The 27,930-nt window shown below is 36.1% G+C and overlaps 1 protein-coding gene across 1 annotated transcript in view; it reads left to right on the top strand.

Moving 5' to 3' along the window:
• Window positions 1-27,930, top strand: part of LOC150092617 (protein cereblon-like) — a 129,532-nt gene that overhangs the window by 64,647 nt on the left and 36,955 nt on the right. Inside the window, exon 4 of the mRNA XM_090414751.1 lies at window positions 7,602-7,681. Within this exon, the coding sequence (XP_090270877.1) occupies window positions 7,602-7,681 (80 nt within the window). The remainder of the gene's footprint in view (window positions 1-7,601; window positions 7,682-27,930) is intronic.

Genomic DNA, 27,930 nt, shown 5'->3' on the forward strand with positions numbered 1-27,930 from the left:
TCAAAGCGAATTTCCCCATAACAAATAATGGAAACTCAGATGATTCATTCCAAAACTCAAAAATATTCATATAAAAATGATTAATACAAAATACATATACCTTCGTATACCTTATATATGTACTTCGTATACCTTTTTATATTTTTATTATTTAAATGTAATATACATAAAGCAATCGAATTTATTAATTACATTACAATTACATATTACAGTAATTGTATTGGGTAGGACAACTTTCATTGTCACTAACGGAATCATTGCTATTTTTTGACTCTTTTTCTTTTTGTGCAACTTTAACAAGGAACCTATCCAATAACATTTGCTTTTGTCTCCTTTTGAGGATTTCACAGAAATATGACATTGCATTGTCTTTAAACAGATTCATCACTCGCACTGCCACAGCCTTACTCGGGTGGTGCTTTTCTACAAAATTTTCCACTGTTTCCCACATTTTACACACCTCCCTAATCTCATTTAGAGGGATGTCTCCGTCTTTTTCTCTTCCTCCTCAGACAAGATCTCCGTAATAACCTCTTGCTGTTGCTCACGATGCAGATCCATCAGTTCGTCGGTGGTAATCTCCTGGCCATGTTCCTCCACAAGTTCTTGAATGTTGTCCTCATTCACCTCCAGTCTCATGGTCTTCCCCAAGGACACAATTTCATCGACAACTGGCAGCTACTGTTCATGAGCAAACCCCTCGATGCAATCAGACCACAGTTTTCTCCAAGCAGAATTAAGGGTTCTCTTGGTGACCCCATCCCAGCTTTATCGATGATCTTAACACAGTTTACGATGTGAAAATGATTTTTCCAAAACTCTCAGAGGGTAAGGTTAGTTCCTTCGGTCACCTCGAAGCATTGCTGAAATAGTGCCTTGGTGTAAACCTTTTTAAAGTTCGAAATGACCTGCTGACCCATGGGCTGGAGTAATGGAGTAGTGTTGGGAGGAAGGAACTTGACCTTAATGAACTCGAATTCTTCCAATAAGTCATCCTCAAAGCCTGGAGGATGAGCAGGAGCATTATCCATAACCAGCAAGACTTTGAGTGGCAATTTTTTTTCTAAAAGGTATTTCTTCACTGCAGGACCGAAGACCTCGTTAATCTACTCAATGAACAAGATACGAGTGATCCAAGCCTTGCTGTTGGACCTCCACATAACGTTTAACTGGCTCTTCTGCACCTGGCATTTCTTGAAGGCTCGTGGATTCTCAGAATGATACATGAGCAGGGGGTTGACTTTGAAATCACCGTTTGCATTAGCACAGAGCAAGAGGGTGAGACAGTCTTTCATGGGCTTGTGACTGAGCATTGCATTCTATTCTGCTGTAATGTAGGTCCTCTTTGGCATCTTTTTCCAAAAAAGCCCCGTCTCATCGTAATTAAAAACTTGCTGTGGCAGGTATGACACTCGGAAATCATGAGCTTCTGGACCTCAGCAACGAACGCCTCAGCTGCCTTTGCGTCCGAACTCGCAGCCTCTCCATGCCTCACAACACTATGGATGCCACTTCTCCTCTTAAGGTTATCAAACCATCCCCTGCTCGCCTTGAAGCCTTCTTCGTTTTCTGTAGACATACCTGGCAATTTACTTACGAGGTTGGTGTACAAGGCCTTTAGCTTCTCACAGATCAAGTTCTCGGTCACAGTATGACCTGCTAGTTGCTTCTCGTTTATCCACACCAAAAGCAACTTTTCTACATCTTCCAGAATACGTAGCCATTGCTTTGATACTCTCGTGACTCCTTTTGCTACATTTAGCCCCCTTAGTTCTACTTTCTTCTTTAATACTGTGCAAATCGTTGATGTAGACTTCTTATAAAATCTTGCGATGGCAGCCACTTGCATACCTTGTTCGTGCTTCCCGATGATTTCCTTCTTAACTTCCACTGTAATCATCTCCTTCTTCTTACTGCCTTCCTTTTCAACCCTTTTCTTCATTGGGGCCATTGTCATAGTACAGTTAATAAAGAACAGTCACTACATTTGGACACAAAATAAAAAAAATGCATTATGCACACACATGCTCACAACGCTAGTACGAATGTTGACTATATGAATGAGGTATGCCAACTGAGACCGAGCATGCGAGACAATTACCCACAATCCCAAGCGGCTTGTGATCACCTGACGCTCGGCAAGCAAAGTGTATAGGTAATACTCGTATTGCAAGACCTCGCTCATTTATCAAGTTAAAATTTATTAAAAATTTTTGCTCATCTTGCAAAACACTTGCAGACCAAGTTACTCGCAATCCATCGTTCCACTGTACCTTATTTTCCTTCATAATTGAAGGAACTGTTATTCCTCACACAGCACATGTATTGTTGACCTCCTGAAAGAAAGGCCCAAGAACAATGGACTAAAACGACAACCATGCTTGACTCCTTTTTGAATTTTGACTTGGTCTGATAGGAACCCATTAACTAGGAGGTAGGTAACTGAATTGGCATAGGCTCCTTTGATAATGGATAGCAACTTTTTACCCACACCAATTTGTTGGAGAATGTGACACAGAATTTTCTCGCTCCGCAGGTTAGCATTCTCTTGAATATTGAAATTGTCCAATGTGATGACCTAAGCCCTTAGCAGTGCTGCCCTAAATTTTAATTCTTTGTCTACTATTACTCCTTAAATGTAGTACATTTTAAGTTCCTTAACTTAAAATGTAGTTCCTTAACTCACTGCTGTTCAAAAAAACATATTGAGAAGATTTTTGTTTGTCTTTTTTCTTTCTTTTTTGACCACTTGCCCACATATGGAACTGATTTGCTATAGGTTTTGCAAACTCATGTGCAGAACTCTGTAGTGTAGACCACTAATCTCTTAGATTAAGTACTCCATATATCACTCTCTGATACCTTTAACCTCCCCACTGGCCAAAGTGGATGAAATACTCAGACACCTTAGGATTTTTCATGGATCAAAACATCATCAGCATTCTGCTTTTCATCATGTAATTACCCTCCTCTCTCTTTCCCTTAACAGTAATTCTAGAGCCATTAGTGGATTAACTGAACAGAGCAACATATGTGTCACTTGACTTGAAGTATTTCTTCATGGTCCTTTGATATTTGAACTTTTTTGTGGCACAGTTTATTTTATTGTCTGTTTCCAGAGATGAAAACAAATTTCACATATACGAAAATAAATAATCATTGCTGAAATGACCACAGATCAACCTTTGCAATGAATTTATTTAATAATAGTAGTAAATTTGCTGTCTTTTATTTTTCAAATCAATGCAATGGAACATGACAATTTATGTTCTTTTATTTTACTGGCAATGTTGTGGGAATTATTTTCACATAATTTTCAAATGCTTGCATCGAAAATCATGTTAAATATTTAGAATTTTTAAAAAAAAATAACATTTATTAAAATAAATATGAGCTTTTGTTTTCTTTCCTTGCAAAAGATCATTATATAGATCATGATGCATCATTTTTAGAAACAAGTTTTTATGGAAAACAAATCATGTTAAATTTCATTACTTGCATTCTGATTGTGAGACTTTAATATCAGAAATTTATATCTAATGATATTTGAGCATGAACTCACTTGCCTTTGCAAGCGAGTCATCAGACCTTTTTGTTTGATGCACATTCCTATAATATCCAGTGCTTAACCACTGTTGATATGATGAAAATAGATAAAAACATCCTATATGGATGATTCAAAATTTATATTCACTTAGAAGATTTCCAACTGTAACTGTTTACCCCCCCCCCCCCAATTGTATTCATTTTACCATTTTGACAAAAGAAATAAGCCACTAATATTGTTGTATCTGTTGAAGCAAGTACTTCTTATTCCAGACTATTTATGAATATTATACATTTTCACCATTTAAAAACTGTCTATATGTATGCCACAATAAATGGATAATTAAGAAGAAAAGTAACATGGAGTCAGAGCCGATTTCTATATCTATGACTATGTCATTATCCCATGTGAGTAAAGAGGTGGATTCAGCAGTAACTAAAAGAATGTAGTAAAATTTTTGGGGATAGTTGTGAGAGCTCAAAAGTCACTAGATATAGCGACAAAGTCGCTAAGTTGGCAACACTGATATTGATTAATTTCTGAAAACTGAGTGACAACATGCAGCACTGTAGTTCATGTCTAAACATGTTTGTCAATCCTCCCTCCCTTCCTTACCTGAGAGTCAAACCTACCTGAACAGCTTAACGACTAGTCAAAATATCCATTCTAAGTGAGTGAATTTGGCTTCTTGCTGCTCTGTGTATTTGTTGTGATTTATTTCACTTTCTGTGCTTAAAGTTATTTTTAGTTGTCTTCACTTTACTGAAGTTAAATGAATGTGTTTCTAAAGTGCCTTGAAAGATGGATAATTAAGAAGAAAAGTAACTTGGAGTTGGAGACGATTGCCTCTACATCTATGACCACGTCATCAACCCATGTGAGTAAAGAGGTGGATTCAGCAGTAACTAAAAGAACATTAAATGTTAAACAATCAAGTGATAAAAAAAATTAAAAAACCTAAACATCATGAATCATATTTACAATTTGGCTTTACATGGACAGGAAATTTAGTAGAACCAAATCCACAGTGCGCTGTTTGCTCTGAAGTCCTGTCACAAAATTCTATGAAATTGTCTCTTTTATGTCTACTTTGAAACAAAACATGAGCATTGAAAGTGTACAAATGGTTAATTTTATCAAAACCTGACCATTGAAGTCTCGACTTTTTTTCAATTATCTGCAAAAAAATGGGTAGCCTGCATAAGAGATTGCTGCTTCACACAGAAGTACATTGGTTGTCACGAGGAAATGTTCTTTGCCATTTATTTGAACTCCACAGTGAAGTATGCCTTTTTTCATGGACCACGAGTTTCGACTTTCTTTGAGACTACAAGTCTTAGAATGGCTTGTATGGTTAGCATATTTAGCTGATATTTGTGAAGAAATGAATATTTGGAATTTGTCATTGCAAGGAGACAATGTTGATGTGTTTATGTTGAGAAGAAAACAGAGGCCATGGTAAAAAAAATTATCTCTTGGAAAATGGAATTAAAAAGAACAGCTGTGACCACTTTCAGCGATTAGATTTATTTCTTAAAGAAAATGAGCAAACGATTGTAGACTTTGAAGACATTAAAGAATGGATTCGAGATTCCTTCACATTTGCTTTGGGAAAATGTAAGCTTCCATTGTCCAATAAAGAAGAGTTGATTAAGATATCTTGTGACAATAGTTTAAAAAGCATTCATTCCAAAAAGCCATTGATTAGTTTTGGATTGGAATGGAGAAGGAATATCCAACTTTGTCAAAAATTGCAGTCAAATATTTGTTACCTTTCACAACAGCTGCTTTAAAAAATAAATATAGGAACAAGCTGGATGTTGATGATGACTTGCGACTCTACCTTAGTAAGATAATCCCTAACCATTGATGAAATCCCTAACTGTCCAAGCACAACCATCTCATTGATTACAGAGTGAAATATTTATAATTTTATAAGATTTGTTAAATTGTTTATGTCACTCAATATATGTAATTTATGAATACAAAATTTAATGTGTGTGTGTATATATATATATGTACAAGGTGGTATCAAAAGGTTTCGAGATTAGCTCTGTTTACGAGAAATTACTTTATTTATCTATGTTTACACACTATCATCTTCAAAATAGTCCCCTTATATAGCAATACAGCACTCCCAGTGTTCTTCCACTTCTGGAATGTTTCCTGGAAGTCTTCTTTTCGAAGCATGTCAAGCACTTTCTGCGATTCATGCTATATCTCCACAATGGTGTCAAAACGACAACCTTTGAGCTGGATCTTCATCTTTGAGAAGAGGGTGAAGTCCGCAGGAGACAAATCTGGCGAGTAGGGTGGGTGAGGAAGTGAGATCATGTTGTTTCCGGCGAGATACTCGTGTGAGGAGAGCTCGGTGACGGGGTGAATTGTCATTGTGGAGCATCCAGGTTTTCATGCACCACAGAATCGGTCGCTTTCGCCGAATGTCCTCCCTCAGACACCTTAAAACCTGGCAGTCTGGCCCCTGGGGACGAATTCTCGATGCACGACTCAGCGGATGTCGAAAAAGATGATGAGCATGCACTTGGTTGAATTGCGGACCTGACTCACCTTTTTTTGGTCTTGGAGATGATGGGCACTTCCATTGTGATGACTGCTGCTTCATCTCTGTAACAGATTTGCCCAGTTTCATGCAGAATTTCACTCTTTGTTCTAACTTGCTGTCCATGATGAAATCGCAGACGTGGTAATGCACGTGGTCAGAATAACACCAGTTACACAGCTCCCGATGTACACAGGACGATGTCTTTTGGCACACTGACTTATGAAGGTGGGTGCTCCCTGACTGTGCATGCAGCCTTGTTCTGCCATCTGTTGGCGTGTAACAAAACTAGTCTCGAAACTTTTTGATACCACCTCGTATGTTTTATTTTATTCCCATTGTTATACTATAACTTTGGTTTTATCATCTATACAAGGGGTACGCCAGTTACATATAAATCCAAGGGGTACGTGAAGCATAAAAGGTTGAGAGCCACTGATATAGATTATTCATTTCATGATATGATTAAAGATTTTTGTGTAGTTCCCTAGAAGCAAAATCATAAAAGTGCAGACCTTCGAGCAACCTGTGAAGTATTCTTCAAACTACGATTATGAATAAAAAAAAAATATTTTTTTTTATTCATAGTTGGAACTATGCATTCTAGTAAGAGACATTTACCAGGCATCTGCCACACCCAAACCCATCCATCTGCTTGGTGATTCATTGCTCCATAGCACAGCTTTCTAAGCATCCACATTCCACTGTACACTCTCTTTGCGCCACTGAAGACAATGATGCATATTGGTTCGGGTAATGTGGGGCTTGCATACTGCAGTCCTACCATGGAAACTCCTATTATGAACCTCGGTTCTAAATGTTTTAGTGCAGATTCATGTTCCAGTCAATGCCTGGAACTCCACATTCCACATGTTGATGCTGGCCAATGAATGGCAATTTTTACCTATTATCCTCTGTAACATCCTATGGTCATGTTTGGTGAGTGTGGTGGGTCATCCAGTGCAGGTAGCATTTGCAGTTGACTCCCTATGCTTCCATCTCAGTATGGTGTCACTGATTGTTGACCTGGGATGGTCCAATTTGTCAACAATTTGCCATATAGATAGACCTACAAAATGGCATCTTCTCGCAATGCCATCCTATCACATTCTAACTTGACTTCCCTGAATTAATTTCCTTTTATGTGATCCTTGGAAGGAGTGCCATATTCCTTTCTAGTTACAATACGAATTGTTTCTGCAGCAACCTAAACAATGCTAAGGCATAGTCGAGTGCTATGTGTTGCCTCTTTATGCTCCTGCAAATGGTTCTGTGGAAATAAATATCAGAATGCCATGACAAATATTAAGTATTCCAAATACCAAATGTCAATGAATTCCCCCTGCACACATAGATAAAAATAAATCTAGTTGGTAGGCGTTTTGCAAAATGCACTAAATAGCACATAGCTATGTGGTTTAAATTATAGCTAAATACAAAAACTTTTTATGAACTTGTAATATATCCTTAATATTTGATTTATAATTATTTTAGTGGTATCGAGATCATACTTGGTTTCCAGGTCACTTGTGGCAAATAGCAGTCTGTCCTCGTTGTGGACAGCACTTAGGATGGCAAGTATTAAATACTCTTACTATTATGTGTTTTTTTTTTTTAAAAAAAGCAAAAAAACTATAAGGTTACTTTAATTTAGTGATTCACATTTGATTCTTCAGGCATCTGTTCATAATGTCATAAATAAAATGTATCACAACTTTATTTTAATAGCTTTATTATTTTTTTTTTTTACATTTACTTCATTTCTTGTTTAAAGAAAGTTTATTGAGAGATGATTCATTTTGGAACCCCCCCCCCCTTAATTTCCATATCTCTTTTGTAAGCTCCATGCAAAAATAGCATTGCATCAGCTAGGGAGTAAAGTGAATTTATCTTATCATATTTGCAGACACAATTAAAATAACATATAATAAATTTAGTTTAATCTTGTCTTAATCTTAATCAGGACTGAGACAACTCGTAGTAAAGGTGGAGGACCCAGCTCTCATCACTCCTTGTCTCAGTATCTCCCATAATGCAAAGCACATCTCCTTGTGGACATGCATAATGCTATGCATTAAGGGATGGGCCACTACCCAGACAGGAGTGATGAGAGCTTGGTCCACCTTTACTGCGAGTTGCCTCAATCCTGAAGATACTTCAGGCGAAACTTTGTTTGCTTACACTTGGATAAAGGATTAAACTAAATTTATTATAGTCTAACCAAGTGGATGATAAACTTCCAACATCTTTCTCTAAATCCAGAGTAATTTAATAATAAGGTGTTACACTTTTGGCAACTCGTATAAGTAAATATGACCTCTCCATTACTTCTGCCTTAGTATCACCTCTTCTGGGTCTGGTTCCCACTGACGAGACCTCAATAAAGGTCAAAACCAGTCTGGGTAGTGGCTCTTCCCTTAATGCATAGCATTATACATGTCTGCAAGGAGATGTGCATTGCATTATGGAAGATACTGAGACAAGGAGTGATGAGAACTTGGTCTGCCTTTACTACGAGTTGGTTCCGTCCTGAAGATACTTCAGGCACAAACTTTGTTTGTTTACACTTGGATAAAGGATTAAACGAAATTTATTATAGTCTAACCAAGTGGAAAATAAACTTCTAAAATAACATACGAATGTTAAGATAAGTTTCAAGAGTATACTTAAAGTAATTACTGATGCTGCACAAAGTAAAGACAAATGAGCTGAATATTGTTCAATCTTACTTTCTTAAAATGCAATCCCCCAGTGGGGGAGATATATTACTTAAGCTTATTAATGAAAGATTTTCATCTTGTAATATTTCCCTAATTCATATCGAATAAATATACATTTCTTTAGTTTGGCTTTTGGAATTCTTGTAGTGAAGTACTGATATGCATGCCCATTTGTATCCATTGCTTTCTTCTTCTTCTTCTTCTTCTGTAGCTTCTCCCACTTAAGTGGGGTCACTGTTCATAATGAGTCTCCTCCACACCTTCCTGTCTTGGGCTGTCACGACATCCAAGTTCTTCATCCTCAAGTCCTCTTCTACCAGCTCCCTCCATCTCTTCTTTGGCCACCCACGCTTCCTCCTTCTTTGCACATCCATCTGCATGACCCTTCTTCCCACATATTCTTCCTCCCTCCTCATCACATGACCAAACCATCTCAACCTTGCCTCCTGTATTTTCGCTCCTAAGTTCGTAACTTTCACTGTTCCCCTGACATAGTCATTTCTCAGACAATCCTTTCTGGTCACACCGCACATCCACCTAAGCATTCTCATCTCTGCTACTTCCATCCTGCTGATGTTATTTTTCCTCAGGGCCACAGTTTCTATAGCATATGTCATAGCTGGCCTCACTACTGTCCTATAGATTTTGCCTTTCAGATTGATCGGCACCCTCTTATCGCATAACACTCCAGCCATCTCCCTCCAGTTCCTCCAACCTGCTTGTATCCTGTATCCCATTTCCTTCCAGCTCAGATCTGTCTCCTGTCCGCCGCCCACTGTGCAACACATATACTCTGTCTTACTTCTGCTCAGTCTCATACCTCTTTCTTCCTATTTGTATCCATTGCTTTAATAATGTTTTTCAATTTAATATGTAGTGGTGGCAGAAATATTTTCTTGATATTTTCGTTTTCTCTTCTGATGTTACATCTTTTCAGGAAAGTAATATTTTCTTGACGTATATTAAAGTGAAGAGTTTTTGGCATCAGTTAGTTCATCTTGTCCAAAAATTTATAAGGATTTATAAGACTTGGTTTATGGAAGAGAATATAGTTACAGAGTAGAATGTGAGAGATACTCTATTTTCAAGAAGGATAGCAAGAACATGATAGAGGAAAGAATATTGCTAATGGTAGCAAAAGAATTTCAACCAATAACAGTGGAAGTTATGCAGAAAGAGAGCTTTAAATGCAAATGCACTGTCCTTCCTGACTGGGAAGACAGTGCATTTAAAGCTCTCTTTAATTTATTAATTTAAGGCTCTCTTTAATTAGATAGAGGTTAGCAGGAAAAAAATATATATATATAGTCAGTTGCTGCATTGAGATGAGGACAAAGGAATATATAGATTATGTACATAACCAAGATAACTTTGCTTCTCCAGTTGCAGAGAGTGATTATGCAACCCTAGCAGAAGAGTAGAATATTTAATTAAGAAGAGATATGTGTGGATCAGTGGAGCTGGTGATTATTATGAACTTTGGAAACAGCTTAGAGTGCTATGTCATAAGAAACAGCAAACAAGGGATAGTAGTGCATGGGAAATGGTAAAAAAAAGGTGTTTGAGGGAAGTGATATCACTCTGCATGCACATTCCCAGGAGGATACATCAAGTGGGAGTAGAGTAAATGAGCAGAATTATAACAGGGACTTTTAAAAAAAATACTAAATTTTATGAAGGAAATATAGAGTGAAATTAGATCTGCAAACATTTGAGTGGTACAGAGCAGGCAAGAAGGGTGACCAGCATTGTAGGAAAATCAAAATTATCTTATAAAAGAAAATTAGTTAAGCAGGCCAGAGCAATTCAATAAAGTTGGTTCTTTTGCTCTGTAGTGAGTAAAAATGATAATAGAAAAATAACTTGAAGTACATGCGGTCAGTCCTGTCTTTTAGTGTTACATGGTGATCAGCATTCATTTTAGAAAATTATGGCGATTACAACTGTGTTAAGAACAATTACTTTAATTTCCTGAGGTTTCGCCCTTCATATTAAGGTACACATGTATATGTTTGTATGTGTGTGTGTAAATATATATATATATATACACACACACACAAAGACAAGTTATTTTATGTTTCTAACATTGCTCAAAGCTTCCATGTAAAAGTTATCAGTTGGGGGAGGGGATAGTGGTGAACCTATGGCTGCTTTCTTTTTATAGGTAAAAAGTATTTTGCCACACAAAATAGCCAGAACGTAGTACATGGACAACGAGTGCTGTAATATTGGGTGGGAATTTGTCCTATAAAAGAAGAATTGTATCATTGATTGAGACATTCATGAAAAGGGCAGAGACATCAAACCGACTAATAAATCACGTTTTTTCTAGTGTGATGTCTTTAATTTTGTTTACAAAGTGTTGTGTGTGTGTTTTTTAATATAGGAGGGGGAATGACCTACCAACTTCTTCAGTGTTGATGCTAGTTTCTTGGCTAGATAATAATTGGGCTGTTGATATCTTCAACTATCGGCCAAAGTGGTATGTTCTGCTTGTGAATCTTGGGTAAACCATAAATTCTTGAGGAACGGGCATAGTGCAGAAGCAGTTTTTTTAACAATCAGTGATACAATTCTTCTTTTACAGGACAAATTCCTGGCCCTTATCATAGTGCTCTTTTCCCATGTACTACATTCTAGATATTTTGTGTGGCAAAATACTTTTTACCTACAAAAAGAAAGCACAGCCATGGGCTCACTCCTGTACCTCCCTCCTAATTGCTAACTTTTATATGGAAGCTTTTGAGCGATGTACTCTAGATTTCTTTACCTTTAAAACCCAGAGTCTGGCTTAGATATGTCGATGATATTTCCATTATCTGGTCCCATGGCCACCAGACATTAGGCACTTTCCTCAGCCACCTAAACAAACAACACTAATACAATACAATTCACAATTGAAATTGAAAGTCAGAAAACTCACTTCCGTTTCTAGATACACTTGTCACACATCTTCCTTCCAGCAGTCTTTCCTTCACTATTTACCATAAGCCTACATATAGTGGCCAATATATATACATAAACTCCTACCACCACCTAATACAAAAACTAGGTGTCATTAACACACTAAAAAAACAGGACTTTGATGATTTGCTCCGGTGAACAAGCACTCAAACATGGTTATCAGCAATACTTCCTGAAAAATGGCTACAGCCAAAATACTATCAAAACAAAATAAACTAGATCACAATAAAACTGTAGCCATTCCATATATTAAAGGTATATTGGATAAAATAAACAGAATACTACAGAAATACAACCTTAATGCTACCTTTAAATCTCTTGAGAAATTAAAAAACTTATTCAACTCATCCAGGGATCCACTTTCTCCACTGGCCCACCCTGGAGTATGCTGTATTCATTGCACCTGTAATTTACCCTATGTAGGTGAAACAAGATGCACAATTCCTATCAGAAAAAAGGAGCATAAACAGCATATTAAATTCAATAACTGTGATATATCTGGCCTTTCTGAATACTGAACATAGAATTGACTGGAGACACGTTGTTTACATCACACCAAAACGTGGTATGAGCGTAAATTTCAGAGGCCTGTGAAATTCTTCTAATCTTTGCAATAATGGTATTCTAAAAATCCCAGAAATATCGATGGCACATATTCTACTCACTTAACCTTTTGGTCTAAGAGTTAATTATAATTAGGACTGTAAGCAATCCAGGATCTTAACTCTAGTATAACGCTCATGTTAAATTGTCGATCAGGCCACCACTTTTGTTTATTAAAACTACCTATATGAATTTGTTTTCTGATGATGTTATAAATAGAATATAGCTTTGATGCAGTTTTTTTTTTTTTTTTTTTTCAGTAGAGGTCAGGCCTATAGAATAACAGTTGATCAAATCATTGTCACTTTGGCTTACTGTTAGAAATGCAATATAGCTTGTCTTTGTGTACATGTGTGTGTGTGTGTGTGTGTGTGTGTGTGTGTGTGTGTGTGTGTGTGTGTGTGTATTCCAGATGATGACCTTAATATGAAGGTCGAAACATCGGGAAATTAAAATAAATATTCCTAACATGGTTGTAGTCTCCATAATTTTACTAAAATGAATACATGCGGTCAGGATTTAACAGAAAAAAAAATTGAATTACTGAGTAATCAAAAATTTTTGCTCAGTAATTCAAACGTTTTATTTATTTATTTATTTTTCTGGATGAAATATCTGCAAGGATATATCATCTAGGTGAAGATAATGTAGTGACTGATGTGATTAGAGGAAGATGAACTGCGAATGTGTTTAGGGATAGTAAAGAATAGCAGTGTTGAATGCAATGATAGGTTTGAATGAGATACTGATGTTATATTTTTAATGAGCTTGATTTGCTCCAAGTATGTTATTCATCACCTATATCCAACTTTTTAATTGGATATGTTATTTAAAATGTTATTTTAAAGACAGTCACAGAGTAAGATAACAATATATTTAATTTTAGTTTTGTTGGTTAGAATGTTTCAGATTTGTATCTGTGATGGTGCATTGACTTCAGGATCAACATGTTGTGTTCTAAAGAATGAAGCTCAACAATAAAAAAAAAAAATTTAAACATATAATTCTATACAGCAGATAATACATACAAAGAATAAAAAAAATGGTAATTTTAAGAATTACATAAATGAACTCAAATACAAACTTATTTATTAATTACTGACCATTTACGAAAAACAAAACTACATTAGAGCCTACCAGTTTTGCCAAACTGTCTGGCTTTTTCAAGGCATTTACGGAGACATAAAAACTAGTAAATGCAAATTGAAAGGAACATAAAAAACGTTATAAACCAACTAGTAGCTAAGGTTACACATTCACGTGACAGAGAGGACTTATTGTTCTTATTCATTATCACGCATGCATGTTTGTTGTAAACATGTAATGTGATTACTGGCTAGCTGTAGTTCAGATTGATTTAGAGAGAGGATCAGGTTTTTCCACGAACTGTTTAGGATTGCACCCTGATTTCTGTTGAGGTTTCCACCAGTTATCAACACTATTGTGGCTTCCTTGAATACACGATGTCTGTAGTCGTCATCCAGATATGGCATGGAGCTGTTTTGACACTATAATGAAGATATCTTCCAGTATCTGTGGGCTTTCTGTAAATAGATAATTTGACACTATTTGATTGTTTCTTTATCAAGATGTCTAAAAAATGCAGTTGGTTGTTGTTTTCCACTTCCAGAGTGAATTTTATCCTGTTATGTATTGAGTTGATTTTATCCACAAACGATTTTAGGTTTTCTAAGCTGTCTTGCCATATAATGAAGATATTGTCAACATATCTCCATCATGTAGATGGTCTAGGGAAGATTGTGGGGAGAATTTCTTTTTCAAGTTTTTCCATGAAAAGGTCTGCACAAGATGGTGATAGTGGGCTTCCCATTGCTAGGCCTTCTAATTGTTGGTATATATTGTTGTTAACCTTGAAGAAATTAGATTGAAGGCAGTGTCTAAACATCTGTGTGATGTCTAGAGGAAAGAGATCTTGGATGATGTTTATTACCTCTTCTACTGGTACATTGGTGAAAAGGGATACAAAATCTATACTGGCTAGCATGTCTGTTGGTGCAATCTTAATGGCTTGGAGTTTATTTACAAAATGTTGACTATTCTTGATATAGGATTCTGTTGATCTTATTTTATTATTTAATAAGTTTGCAAGATGCTTTGCCAAAAAGTAGGTTGGTGATGATCTTCCATCAACGATTGGACAGAGAGGTATATCTTGTTTATGTATTTTAGGTGTACCATATAGTATTGGAGTGATAGGATGTGAGGATTTTAGTGTTCTCTTCACTTCTTCTGGCCAAATGTTACAATTTCTGATTAGTTGGTTTGTTTCATTATGATTTTTTATTGTGGGGTCTCTGTCTAGGATCTTATAGGTGGAGTTGTCTGATAGTAATATGTTTAACTTATCATAATAATCTTTAGAGTTAAGGATAGCTGTAGAATTTCCCTTATCAGCCTTTGTAATAATGATATCTTTGTTTTTCTTCAAGTTGAGAATTGCCTTTCTATCATAAGGAGACGTATTGAGAATAGGTTGTTTGGCTTTGGCTAGGATTATCGTACTTTTGAATCTAATAGTGTTGGCTTTGTTTTGCGGTAGTGGATATAGGCCTTTTTCAATTCCACACATGAAATCCATTTTAGGAATGTATTTGGGCGTAATCGCAAAGTTAAAACCTTTTTTGAGAATGTCAGATTCATTTTTTGTGAGACTATGATTTGACAAATTAAAAATCACTTTGTCGTCCAGGAGGTTGTTTTATGTCCAATATTTTTTCTTGTAAAGCTCATTGAATTTCCTAATTTGTTTGTCCTTATAAAGTTTAAAAGTTTTTTCATAACTGCGTTGTATCATTTGATCTAATTGATTCCATATGGTATATTCTAAATTGTTAGAAATGTCATCATCAAATAACTTGCGGCAATTAATATCACTTTTATTTAGTTCGTATCTCGTGTGTTGAATCCTTTCTCTTACAAGCGCCAATGAAGTGCGTAGATAAATTTTTTTAGCTGATATAGAGTTGATATGACCTCTGACTATGAGGAACTTTGGAATGATTGAGAATTCCCTGCAACGTTTAAGGAACGTTAGGTGGTTCAAAAGTTTGGCCTTTCTGCATTTTTCTCTTTCCTTGCACCGAACTTTATGTTTCATTAAACTGTTTAAACTAAACATATTTGGTCGTTTATATAATTCAAATACAAACTTATTTATTAATTACTGACCATTTACGAAAAACAAAACTACATTAGAGCCTACCAATTTCGCCAGCAAACTGTCTGGCTTTTTCAAGGTGTTTACATCATCATCATCATCAAATTCCTGCCATGTACCCTCAAGGGGTGTACAGGATATGATAGTACTACATGAAAAAAATTACATCATTATTAATTTCCTATCTACAATTTTCCTCCAAATCAGTCTGTTACTTGTCAACACTCCAATATTATCAGCTCTTATATTTCTATCGTCTAAAGCACTTTGTACCGTATCAATCCACCTATATCTTGGTCTTCCTCTCGGTCGTTTTCCTGCCAACCTGGCAGAGAACACTTGTTTTGCTAATCTTTCCTCGCCCATTCTGTTTAAGTGACCATACCACCTGAGATTAGCTCTGCTAACGCATTCCTGGATGCTGACAATGTCAAGTTCTTTCCTAATATCCCCGTTTTTAATATGATACTGCCATTGATGCCACCTGTTCACGCCTATAATCTTTCTCAGGACTCTCAGATCTGAAGTCTCTAGTCTTTGGTCAAGTGTTTTACTTCTGACCCAGCTCTCAGATAGATAAGTTAAAACTGGTTTGAACACTGTCTTGTATACAGCTAATTTCTCTCTTATTCCATATGAATTTATTCAATTGACTTCCCACCATACCGGCTTTGCTGATTCTGTTGTCTATTTCTATATTTAATTTACCATCTTCAGTAAAAATCGTGCCTAAATAGCTGAAATGTTTTACTTGTTCCACAGGTTCTCCATTCACAACACAGTTGACATTTTCAATGATTCTGCCTATTTTCATTGTCTTTGTCTTTTTATTGCTGACCTTCATACCATATCTATTACAAGAGCTATTCAATTTAGTCAGAGAATCTTGCAGACTTGTAGCGGATTTATTTAGAAGTATAACATCATTCGCATAGAGCAAAGAGCTGACATTAACATCTCCAATTTCGATATCATGTTTAATACCACTTTCCTTCATAATGTGATCCATATAGATAATGAATAACAGAGGGGATAATGTACATCCTTGTCTCACACCAGATTTAACATTAAACCATCTTCCTGTACTTCCTTCAATTCTAACTGCTGACTTACAACTCAAATAAAGACTAAGTATTGCTTGATATAATGTCCCATTGACACCATATAACTGCAGCGTATTGAATAGCTTCTCTCTTGGCATTTTGTCATATGCCTTTTCCAGATCGACAAAACTTAAATACAGATCTTTGTTATATTCCCATGCTTTCTCGACTATTTGTCGTAAAGTGAAGATCTGATCCTGACAGCCTCTATTTGGCCTGAATCCAGCTTGTTCTTCACCAAGCTTTTCTTCCACAATTCTTCTCAACCGTTTCTCAAGTATACTTGCATAGATCTTGCCAGGAACACTCAGTAGGGAAATACCTCTGTAATTCTCACATGCAGTTTTATTTTCCTTTTTATATATGGGTACTATGAGAGCTCTACTCCAATCATCGGGAATTTGTCCCTCTGTCCAGGCTTTCTGATCTATGCAGTGCAGCCACTGTAAGACTCTTATACCACCATACTTCAGCATTTCTGGTTGAATATCATCTACTCCTGCTGCCTTTCCACATTTCAAGCCTTTGATGGCTTTTTCTACTTCAAGTATGGATATGTATTCCTGACTGCATGCCTGGTCAGTGTTTTTTACCACTGTGCTGTCATCACTGCTTGTTTCATTTAACAGTTTTTCAAAGTAATTACTCCATACTTCAAGGATAACTTTTTCTCCCGTTTTCATGTCACCTTTATCATCTCTAATTCCTTTTATAGCATCTTTCCTCCATTCTTAAGCTTCTTCAACAACCTCCAGAATATTTTGCCACCTTCTTGATATTTATTTTCTATATTCTTGCCAAAGTCCTCCCATGACTTTTGTTTAGCTAGTTTTACACAGTGTTTAGCATTCTTGCATTTGTCTCTATATTCTCTAAGAGCACAAGCTGACTTATTTGACAGGAACTTTTGGTATGCTTTCTTCTTTTCCTTCACTGCCTCTTTAACCTCCTGTGTCCACCAGGGAGTTCTGATTTTTTTATCCTTACAAACAACCTCACCACATGCCTCTCTGGCAGAATCAATCAATGTTTTCTTCAGTTTGCCAATGAATCTCCAAGGTTTGATTCCTGTTCTCAAACGCTTTCATTTTTCCTTCAATAATCTTTGTGTATTTCAGTCTACAGCTCACATCTGAGAGCCGCTCAACTTTTATTCGCTTCAAAACCCTCCTACATGTTATTCTTTTCAATATGAAACTCAATTTTATCCTGCTCAAGACTAAATAGTGATCACTTCCAATTTCAAATCCTCTGTACACTCTGGTGTCCCGCACCAGGGAGAAAACATCACTATCAACAATAACATAGTCAATGAGACTTTTCTTATTCCTAGCCTCTTCTCTCCATGTGAATTTGTGCACCTTTTTATGTTGGAACATGGTGTTAGTAATAACCAGTCCATGTCCTGAGCAGAAATCCAACAGATATTTGCCATTATTATTAGCTTTGCTCTTTTCTCCAAATTTTCCCAAAATATTTTTGTATGTCTCACAATCATTTCCTACTCTGCTATTTAGATCCCCAACAAGGACCAACTTTTCATTTTTCATTGTGTCAGTTGCTTTTTCTAAAGCCTCAAAAAATTCCTCCACTTCTACCTTAGTAGAACCTTCTGTGGGACCATAGGCACAAATAAGTCTCATTGTCCAATTCCCCATTCTGATATCTATGACTACTCCTTCTTTTCCTTGATTGTCATTTCCTGAATATAACATTTTGTATTTATTGCTCAGAAAGATCTCACCAGTTTTTCTCTTTTTTGTTTCAGTCACCCCTATTATGTCGATCTGGTACTTATCTAATTCTTCAGCTAGCTCCATTTCTTTGCCATTCAGGCTTCTTATGTTGATAGTACCGATCTTTAACTCTGGTGATGTTGAGTTGGGGTGTGCTTTCAGATTTGTTCCAGTAGCTGACTTTTCGCTGTTCACCCTGATTCCCTGGCGAAAACAACGGGGGCCTTGTTTAACCGGGCAACGCTCCAGCGGCACGAAATTTTGTCATGTTGTACCATCATTCTATATTTTGGTTTAACCAATAAGAATACAATTTGGTCGGCTAAATCCCAAATTGCCAGCCCATCCTCGTCCGTTCAGTATCCAAGTAGATACCCAACAGGGTGCACCACGAGAAGGTGAGGATTGGACATTAGGTCAGAAGCCCTGGTCGGTTCTCCGCATTCCTTTAAAGGCTATGTGGAGGTCTCCTCTCAGTTATACAGCTTTGACCCTTAAGCACCCCTTAAGCACAAGGTGTTTACGGAGACATAAAAACTAGTAAATGCAAATTGAAAGGAACATAAAAAATGTTGTAAACCAACTAGTAGCTAAGGTTACACGTCCGCGTCACAGAGAGGACTTATTGTTCTTATTCGTTATCACGCATGCGTGTTTGTTGTAAACGTGTAATGTGATTACTGGCTAGCTGTAGTTCAGATTGATTTAGAGAGAGGATTAGGTTTTTCCACGAACTGTTTAGGATTGCAACCTGATTTCTGTTGAGGTCTTTTATGTCTCCATCAACACCTTGAAAAAGCCAGACAGTTTGCTGGCGAAAAACTGGTAGGCTCTATTGTAGTTTTGTTTTTCGTAAATGGTCAGTAATTAATAAATAAGTTTGTATTTGAATTGTATAAACGACCAAATATGTTTAGTTTAAATAAATGAACTCAGTAATATTCTCTCATACTATGATTTTCACAGTTAAATTCAATATTTGAGAGATAACAAGAAATACTTTATAAAACAAACTGAATAGCATTCAGCTAAAAGTTCTGTAGTTCCACTTGGCCATATGAAAATTTCCTTTGCAGCAGCTATTTTATCAGAGTTCAATATATCTTCCCTTATTTAATTTTTTACTCACTTATTCAGTCTATCTCTAAAATTCCTTAAATACAATAGCTAAAGATCTCGCTTACTTGAATATGTCTTCCAGTTTCCTTAATGCATCTATCCTTTGATTTTCTGAAGTAGGCTTGAAGAATAATCGCTCTAACAGTAAGACTACATTAATTGAGCAGTTCTAAATGCATTTCCAATGCAGGGACTTTGGTTATATTTCCTAGGTTATACTGTAAATTCCCTATTGCTCCTGGGAACATATATTGTTTCCCTTTCATTTAGCACAAAATATTCTCACATACAAAGGCTGGATGTATTATACTGCACTTCAGTTATCAACTTCAGAGTTCCATATCCTTGGAGAATAATTAAAGATGCACATAAAAACTTTTCTGAGATGAGTGAACTTAACTCGGTAGTTTATTAGACCTCTTTTTTGGCTTTCCTTCCTTGCTTGACTACTTTTTTTACTTCCTAGTCAGCAACAGTTCCGTTTCCCAGCAACAATTGTTCTAAAAAATGACTAACGCACATATCCTTTACTGAGATTCAAAGCAAAACTCAAATAACAAAATGGCTGCCATTGCTACAGTGTTCATATATTGTACAGCAATAGTGACTTACGAACACTACTGTAACACAAACTTATAAATAATATACATACAACATTGCTGTGTTATTCTCTAAGGATTAATATACAGTAAACAAGTTTACTTAATTACATTTAAGTCTCTTTTAATATTGCTAACACTTAACCACATGGCAGCTGCAGTAATAATTGTTATTCTAAATGCGAACAAATCGCATGCATACTGTATACGTATATTTTTAGATCACTTTATCGCATAACAAAATGTATTCCTTATTAAATAAAATGTTCACTAAACATATATAAAAATTAAAAACGAACATAATAAGCAAAATATTTATGTCAGATTTTTACACTGGGACTTGTGTATTATGCTAAAGTGAAAGGGAAATGGTAGTTTAAATTTCAGCATTTGGCAGGGTTAAGGTGTTGGAAAAGTTAATTAAGAACAGAATTGATTAAGAGTTCTGGCGTGGTTGGCCTAGTAGATAGTGCACCTTTTCTCTAGTCACTAGGCTGTGGATTCGAATCACCCTATGGGCATGTACATTTATCAAGTCTTTAAGTGGTAGATAAATTCCAGACCAAGTATAAGTTGGCCACATTTATGCATCATGCATCTCCTAAGTTAACAACATCTGTTGGGGAAGGGAATGTGGTATATACCCTATACCACATTCCATCTGTTGGAAATGTGGTGTATAGGGCATATTGTGGTGTTGGATTCTGAATATATAGAGATTAGAGTAATTATTATTTGCTTCAGAATCCAACATGATCTTCCATCACATAGGCTAGACTTGTAAGTATTAATTAATAAATTATTATTATTATTATTATTATTAAACAAGACCTCATGGAGTCAAAGACTCATCTAGGAGGTCCTTTTATCTCACACACATCTCATCATACCGGGTCTTAAACACATTCAAACTCCTTGCAGACACCACACTCTCAGGCAAGGCATTCCAATCATTCACAACTCTGCACGAAAAAAACCTGCCTCTCACTCCCCTACTCACACCCTCTTTATACAGTTTCCAGGGATGACCTCTGGTTCTCCCCTGATCTCCCACTATTCGCTGTAGAACTTCTCCACCATTGATCCTATAGCAACCCCTTACCAACTTGTAGGTCTCTATCATATCTCCCCTCTTCCTTCTCTCCACTAGTCTCTGCAAATTACATCTTTTCAATCTTTCCTCATACTCGACATTCCAGAGGTCAGAAACTACCTTAGTCAGTCGCCTTTGGACCCTTTCCAACATCTCCTCATCCTTCTGAAAACCAGGTGACCAAATCTGGGCACAATAGTCCATGTGTGGCCTAATCAAAGCCTTATACAATGGAACAAGAATCTCCCTACTTCTACACGTCAGTGTCCTCCTCATCATTCCCAGAAGTCTTTGTGTTGTCTTCACAATTTTGGCGATGTGACCCCTAAATTTTAGATCCTTATCCACTATCACTCCCAGATCTCTTATTTCCTCTACTTCCAACAATATATTCTTACCAAGCATAAATTCTGCATCCCATCTTTGTTTTCCAAATTTTAAAACCTTACATTTTGCAACATTGAACTCACACCCCCATTTGCTTGCCCAATCACTCAATTTATTCAAGTCTTCTTGCAAGGCCACAACATCTTCACTACTCTTTATGGTTCTTCCCAACTTTGCATCATCTGCAAACAACTGAATATCTCCATCCAAATCTTCGCCAATATCATTAATATACAAGTTAAATAGTAATGGCCCTAAAACAGATCCCTGAGGCACTCCACTAGTGACTTTCCTTTTCCTGGATATTGCACCCCCATACACAACTTGTTGATACCTATCAGATAGCCAGTCTCCAATCCAATGCACTAATCTAATATCCAACCCCATCTGCTCTAGTTTGACTGTCAACTTATCATGAGGCACTCTATCAAAAGCTTTTGCGAAATCCAAGTATATTACTGTGTATCCTTCTCCTCTGTCCAAGGAAGCAGTCACTTTATTGTAATAAGTAAGTAGATTACTAAAACACGACCTCCCTTTAGCAAATCCATGCTGTCCATCAAAGATTATACCATTGTTGTCAACCCAACTCTGGATTCTAGCTCTCACAAGCTTCTCCAACAACTTAACCACAACACCCGACACACAGATAGGCCTATAGTTTGATGCTTGAGTTCGATCACCTCCTTTATGAAGTGGCACAATCTTGCCCTCCTTCCACTCTTTAGTGGAACAAAATCACTTGTTTATAATTGATATTCATATAACTACCTTTAATTTTATCTAATATTTAATTATTTAATCAAGAATATATGTATTAATAGTAGAAAGACTGTATTAAATATTATTAAGCTATTTTATTTATTACTATATTATTATTATAAGAACTTGTATTTGATAATTTAACTGCGCATTAATTGAAATGTAAATATTCTCTATTCATTCCTATTTGTAGAAGCTTAACGTTATGCAATAGCCCAATTTTATTATATTTTGTTTTGTTGTCATGGAAACGCATGTAAGTAAGCGAGCACGAGTTTTGGAACACCACGTGAGGAGAAGGTTTATTGAAAAGAGTTTTAGAAAGAAATCACGAGAATAATTTAGGCGGGAAGAACGGATATATAAGCGATGAACGCTGAAATTATAGATTATTAAGAGAGAGAGAAAGGAGAGGATTGGCATTAGGTTGGAATCGAAGCATTCAGGAATCGCATTAATTGAAATGTAAATATTCTCTATTCATTTCTATTTGTAGAAGCTTAACGTTATACAATAGCTCAATTTTATTATATTTTGTTTTGTTGTCATGGAAACGCATGTAAGTAAGTGAGCGCGAGTTTTGGAACACCACGTGAGGAGAAGGTTTATTGAAAAGAGTTTTAGAAAGAAATCACGAGAATAATTTAGGCGGGAAGAACGGATATATAAGCGATGAATGCTGAAATTATAGATTATTAAGAGAGAGAGAAAGGAGAGGATTGGCATTAGGTTGGAATCGAAGCATTCGGGAATCACAGTGCGATAATAGCGAGTCGGCAAGTCACTCAAGCAGCTAAATAAAGTCTACTAGTCGAGAGGCGGTTAGCTAATAAGTTGTAGAATAACAATTATAGCTACGGAAGACAGCTGAGTGACTACTAAATAGACTAGCAATACTTGAGTTGAGATTTAATTTCAGGACCGACCTGTCAAGGACACACAGAATCTTGAAATAATGCATTGATTTATATGCACAGTAATTAAATTAATTACTGTGAATATAAAACCTAAAGTTAAGGAATTATTGTGTTACCTTAATTCATGAGTGATCAGTAGTGCTTCATGCAAGAACGTCTGATTATGTGTATTGTGACCGTGAATTAATTTAGTTATTGCTTAGAAGATTTATTATAATGAGTGTCGTTTATTGTTTAAAGTGTGTACAGTTATAAAAAGTGTTTGCGCATAAAGGTAGATGAATGAAGAAGATTACCGGTAAGAAAATTCCAATCATTAATATTCCTATACAGAGATATGTGTGAGTTTCATCCTAGAATTTCCTTATATTAACAGTAACTATTGCAGAGATTAGCTGAAGTGTAGATTTAAAAGTGTTTGCTTCAGAAGAAGTGTTACTGAATTTTTATTGTATTTGGAACTTAAGAAACTGTGAGATATTTGTGCAATCGGTTACTGAGGAACTTTGTGACTTTGAGCTTTACCAAGTAGTTAATTGAATTTTGTGAGAGCTAAAATGTTTATAATATCTTCCTTAGTGATTTGAACTTAAGTGTAAATTGTGATTCTAAATTAAATGTTTGTTTTTGTTAATCAAAAGTTGTATTTTGCCTGAATCTCTTTTACTGCACCATTCATAAAATATTCGAACCAAAGCGGGTAAGTTAAATATACTCGGCCAGTATATATAATAACAACATATTAAGGAGAGATAGTTGAGAGTTGGTTTTTCTTCATTTTCTTGAACTAATTCAGATATAAAGTGGCGCAGTCTTTAAATATAAATTTTCTTTATATTTGAATTAGAAATCAACTTGCAACCTATCAACTAGTTAAGAACATCGTAATGACTATATATCAGATCCAAAGTATAGACTGAGAAGAAGTAGGATCCAACAGTGGTCTTGTATTAGTAATTTACTCACTTTCTGTAATGCTCCTCCTGGCAATTCGAGTTTTCCTCCTTGCAATGCAGATAATCTTGTGTAATTAACAGATTACACATAATCCTGCCTTATTCTAATTAGTTACTTTGGCCATGATTCCAAATCGCAAGCAACAGTAATTTTCTATAATAAAGTGACATTTATTATAAGGAAAATGGCTACACTATGATATTGTTTGACTATGAAAAGGCATTTAACAGGATGTTACACAGAACACTTTTATGTGAATTAAAGCAAATAGAAATGGGTATGAGCGGGTGACATGAATAAGAGAGTGGCCGAACAGACATCAAAGGGTAGTATATGGTGAAGTCAAAAAGATAGGTGAATAATGGTATGTGTACAGGTATCCCTTACTTAACACGAATTTGATTATCGTGGCAAAATTAATTGCTGCAATTTGCCTTGATATACACAGCAAGAGTTTTGATTAACGCCCATGTCCATGGGTTGTAGATTTTTATCTACAACACATGGACATGGGCGTCATTGCAACTTTCAAAGCCTATTTTCTTAAAAAGACATTCTCAAAGGCAGTAGAAAGAACAACGGGAGAAAATGCGATTACGCTCCACGAATTTTGGAAAAAATTTTACATTAAACACGCAATTGAGAACATTCGTGACTCGTGGGAGCAAGTGTCTTCTAGTTGCATGAAAGCTGTTTGGAAAAACCTTCTGCCAGAATGCACTAATGACTTAGGTTGTTTTCAAAATCCTGTGAGCAATGTGGTCAAAGAAATCATTGCAATTGGTGAAGACCTCGGTTTTGATGATGTTGATGCAGAAGATGTTAAAGAATTATTGGATTCAAATTCAAAAGATTTCAGTGACAACGATCTTCTTGAAATTGAACAACACACATACGAAGACAATGAACAAATGGAATGTGAAGATGAGGTTCCAAAAGAAATAACAGTCAAAGAACTGGATGGAATATTTCGCAGTTTAGAATCGCTTAAGCAGCAAGTAATGGATATGGATCCAGATGTTAATCGAAGAATGCTTGTTTGCTGAGGTCTGGAGAGTCATTTTGCTTGTTATCGTAAAATTTATGCTGATAAGAAAAAACTAAAGCTGTTCAAACGACTCTTTATAAGTTCTTTTGATTAAAAAAAATTGCAGTAACTAATGTAGGTACAAGTATTTATTAAACATTTACTTTGCATTCATTTTTTATCTTTCCTAAAAGAGTACCATATAAAACAAACTATTAGTACAGTAATCAATCAAGGACGAATTGTACTTTTTACCATTGATTATTAGATTTGATTAATGCGATTTTGATATACGCGGTAACATCGAGGGATTAATTAACTGCGTTAATCGAGGGATACCTGTACTACGGTGCTCTGTACTTGGCTACTGCTGTTTAATTTGTACATTGATGATATTATGAATACTTTGTGGGAAATACTCATTTGTTTAATGAAGATGGTAAATTATGTTGGAAAATAATTAATAAAGATAATGTAGAGATGCTGCAGGATGATTTTATTAGTCAATTTAGGCAAAGGACAATGGTTGCCAGTTCACTGAGGCACAAGGTTCTGTATGTACTGGGAATTGAAAAGACTACAAGCTGTGCATTATATAGATGGAGCTGGACTGCAAGAAATTGATAAGGACATTTCAGAAAAATAGAATGGCTCAGTGGACCGCTGGGTTGTTAACAGTCACACTGACACATATGGATAAGGAGGTTATTCCTCTTTATAAGGTTTGATATGGTCATGGCTAGACTACTGTACACAGATTGGTTTGTCATTTGAGTTTCTTATGGGATGAAAAAATGGAGAAGATTCACAAATCTTCAGTATATCCCTGTGAGAATTGATCAAAGGCTTTTGTTACAAAGTTTGGTTGAAAAGCAAAAAAAAAAGGGGTGATTGTTAGAAATATATATTTTTATCATATCCCCCCCCCTCCTTTTATAGAACAGATACAGAAAAAATGTTTCATTACATGAGAGGAAAGAACAAGCAATCAACTCTTAGAAGTTTTCTATAGGAGTGTGGTTAACAGTTACATGAGAACAAGATTTTTTTCTTGGAGAGTTGTAAAAGGGTGGAATGGATTGTCAGTAGGCATTATATGAATTATGATTACTATGTCCTTCATGATAAGTTTTGGATCATTCGAGTTTATTATTATTATTATTATCACGGGCAACTCCAAGGAGTCCTTAGACTCATCGAGGGAGCCTTTTAGCATCATGTCAAGAACTATTCAGCATTTGCATAGTATCTATCATACTTTGCTTTGAACTCATTCACAATCATGGCACCCACAACAGACTCTGGCAACCTGTTCCACTCATTCACCACTCTCCTAGTTCTATCACCTTTACTAACTACCCTGTTGCTCAGTTTCCATGGATGGTCCCTAGTTCTCCCACCATCACACCTGTTCTGAAACATTTCCTCTGAATTAATCTTCTAAAAAGCCCTCAGCAATCATATTACACCTTATCAGCCCGTTTCTATAACCCACTTCAACTTCAACCTGTTCTTGTAAGGTTCATTCCATAGACTTGCTACCATCTTGGTCACTCGCCTCTGGATCCTCTCTACCACCTCCTCATCACCAAGACACTCTGGCACCCAGATCTGCACAGAGTAGTCAAGATGAGGGTCTTATCAAGGCTCAATAAAGAGGAACAATAACCAATAACCTGCTTGTCTCTGCTCGTCAAAGTATTCTTCAGTAACCAAGTGATCTGATGAGCTGCTTTAGCCACTTTTGCTATGTGCCCCCTTAAACTTTAACTCCCTATCCACTAACACTCCCAAGTCTCTGGCTTTGTCAGTTTTCTGAAGTTCGGTTCTACCAATGTGGTATACTGATGATAATCTTTTCATTCCAAAATGCATAGCCTTACACTTTGCCACAGTAAACTGACATCCATTCTCCTTGGCCCAGTCTGCCAATCTATCTAAATCATCCTGCAAAATTTTGACATAATGTGTATTAACTATTGCTCTACCTAACTTTGCATCATTGGCAAATAACTGAACAGTTCCTGTCAGATCCTTTCCTATATCATTAATCAACAAATTAAATAGCAGTGGTCCAAGAACAGAACCCTGAGGCACACCACTTCTAGTTGATTTAGCCAAGTTTTCCATATGGTAATAACTTTTGCGATTGGTCTGCTGTTCCATAAGCACAAAATGCAGCAATGCTTTTATAATTCTGCCTTGTACACCTACTAGCAATACAGTTACTTTTAAATCATTTTAAATATTCCACTGGTAATCCTTACACATTATCCCTTTCATCAAGGCAGACATATTTTTCATTGTCATCTTTGTTGCTTATGTACATATAGTCAATTCTCACTGTAGCAAACTCTTACTGACCACAGGAACAGTGGATAATTTGTTATGGTTAATTGCTTTCAGCACAGTATTGTACCTATATAGGTTTGGTCAGGACATTTCAGATAGTTTTAATGAACTACTTTGTTATAACAGTGTTTTCTGTAATGAGAGGGACATGTATATATGGCAAGTTTATTGTGACTTGTAATAAAATTGCTTTTAACATTGAATATGATGTGCTGATGATGGGGCAGGTTGATATCAACATCTTATGTCAGATTCTAAGTTTGTGTACAATATGATGATGTGTTTTTTTTGAGAAAATCCAGATAT

This window comes from Typopeltis vanoorti, chromosome 25 (assembly GCF_054136105.1).
Source record: "Typopeltis vanoorti isolate ZY-2024b chromosome 25, IOZ_Tvanoo_1.0, whole genome shotgun sequence".
Taxonomy (NCBI): Eukaryota; Metazoa; Arthropoda; class Arachnida; order Uropygi; family Thelyphonidae; genus Typopeltis; species Typopeltis vanoorti.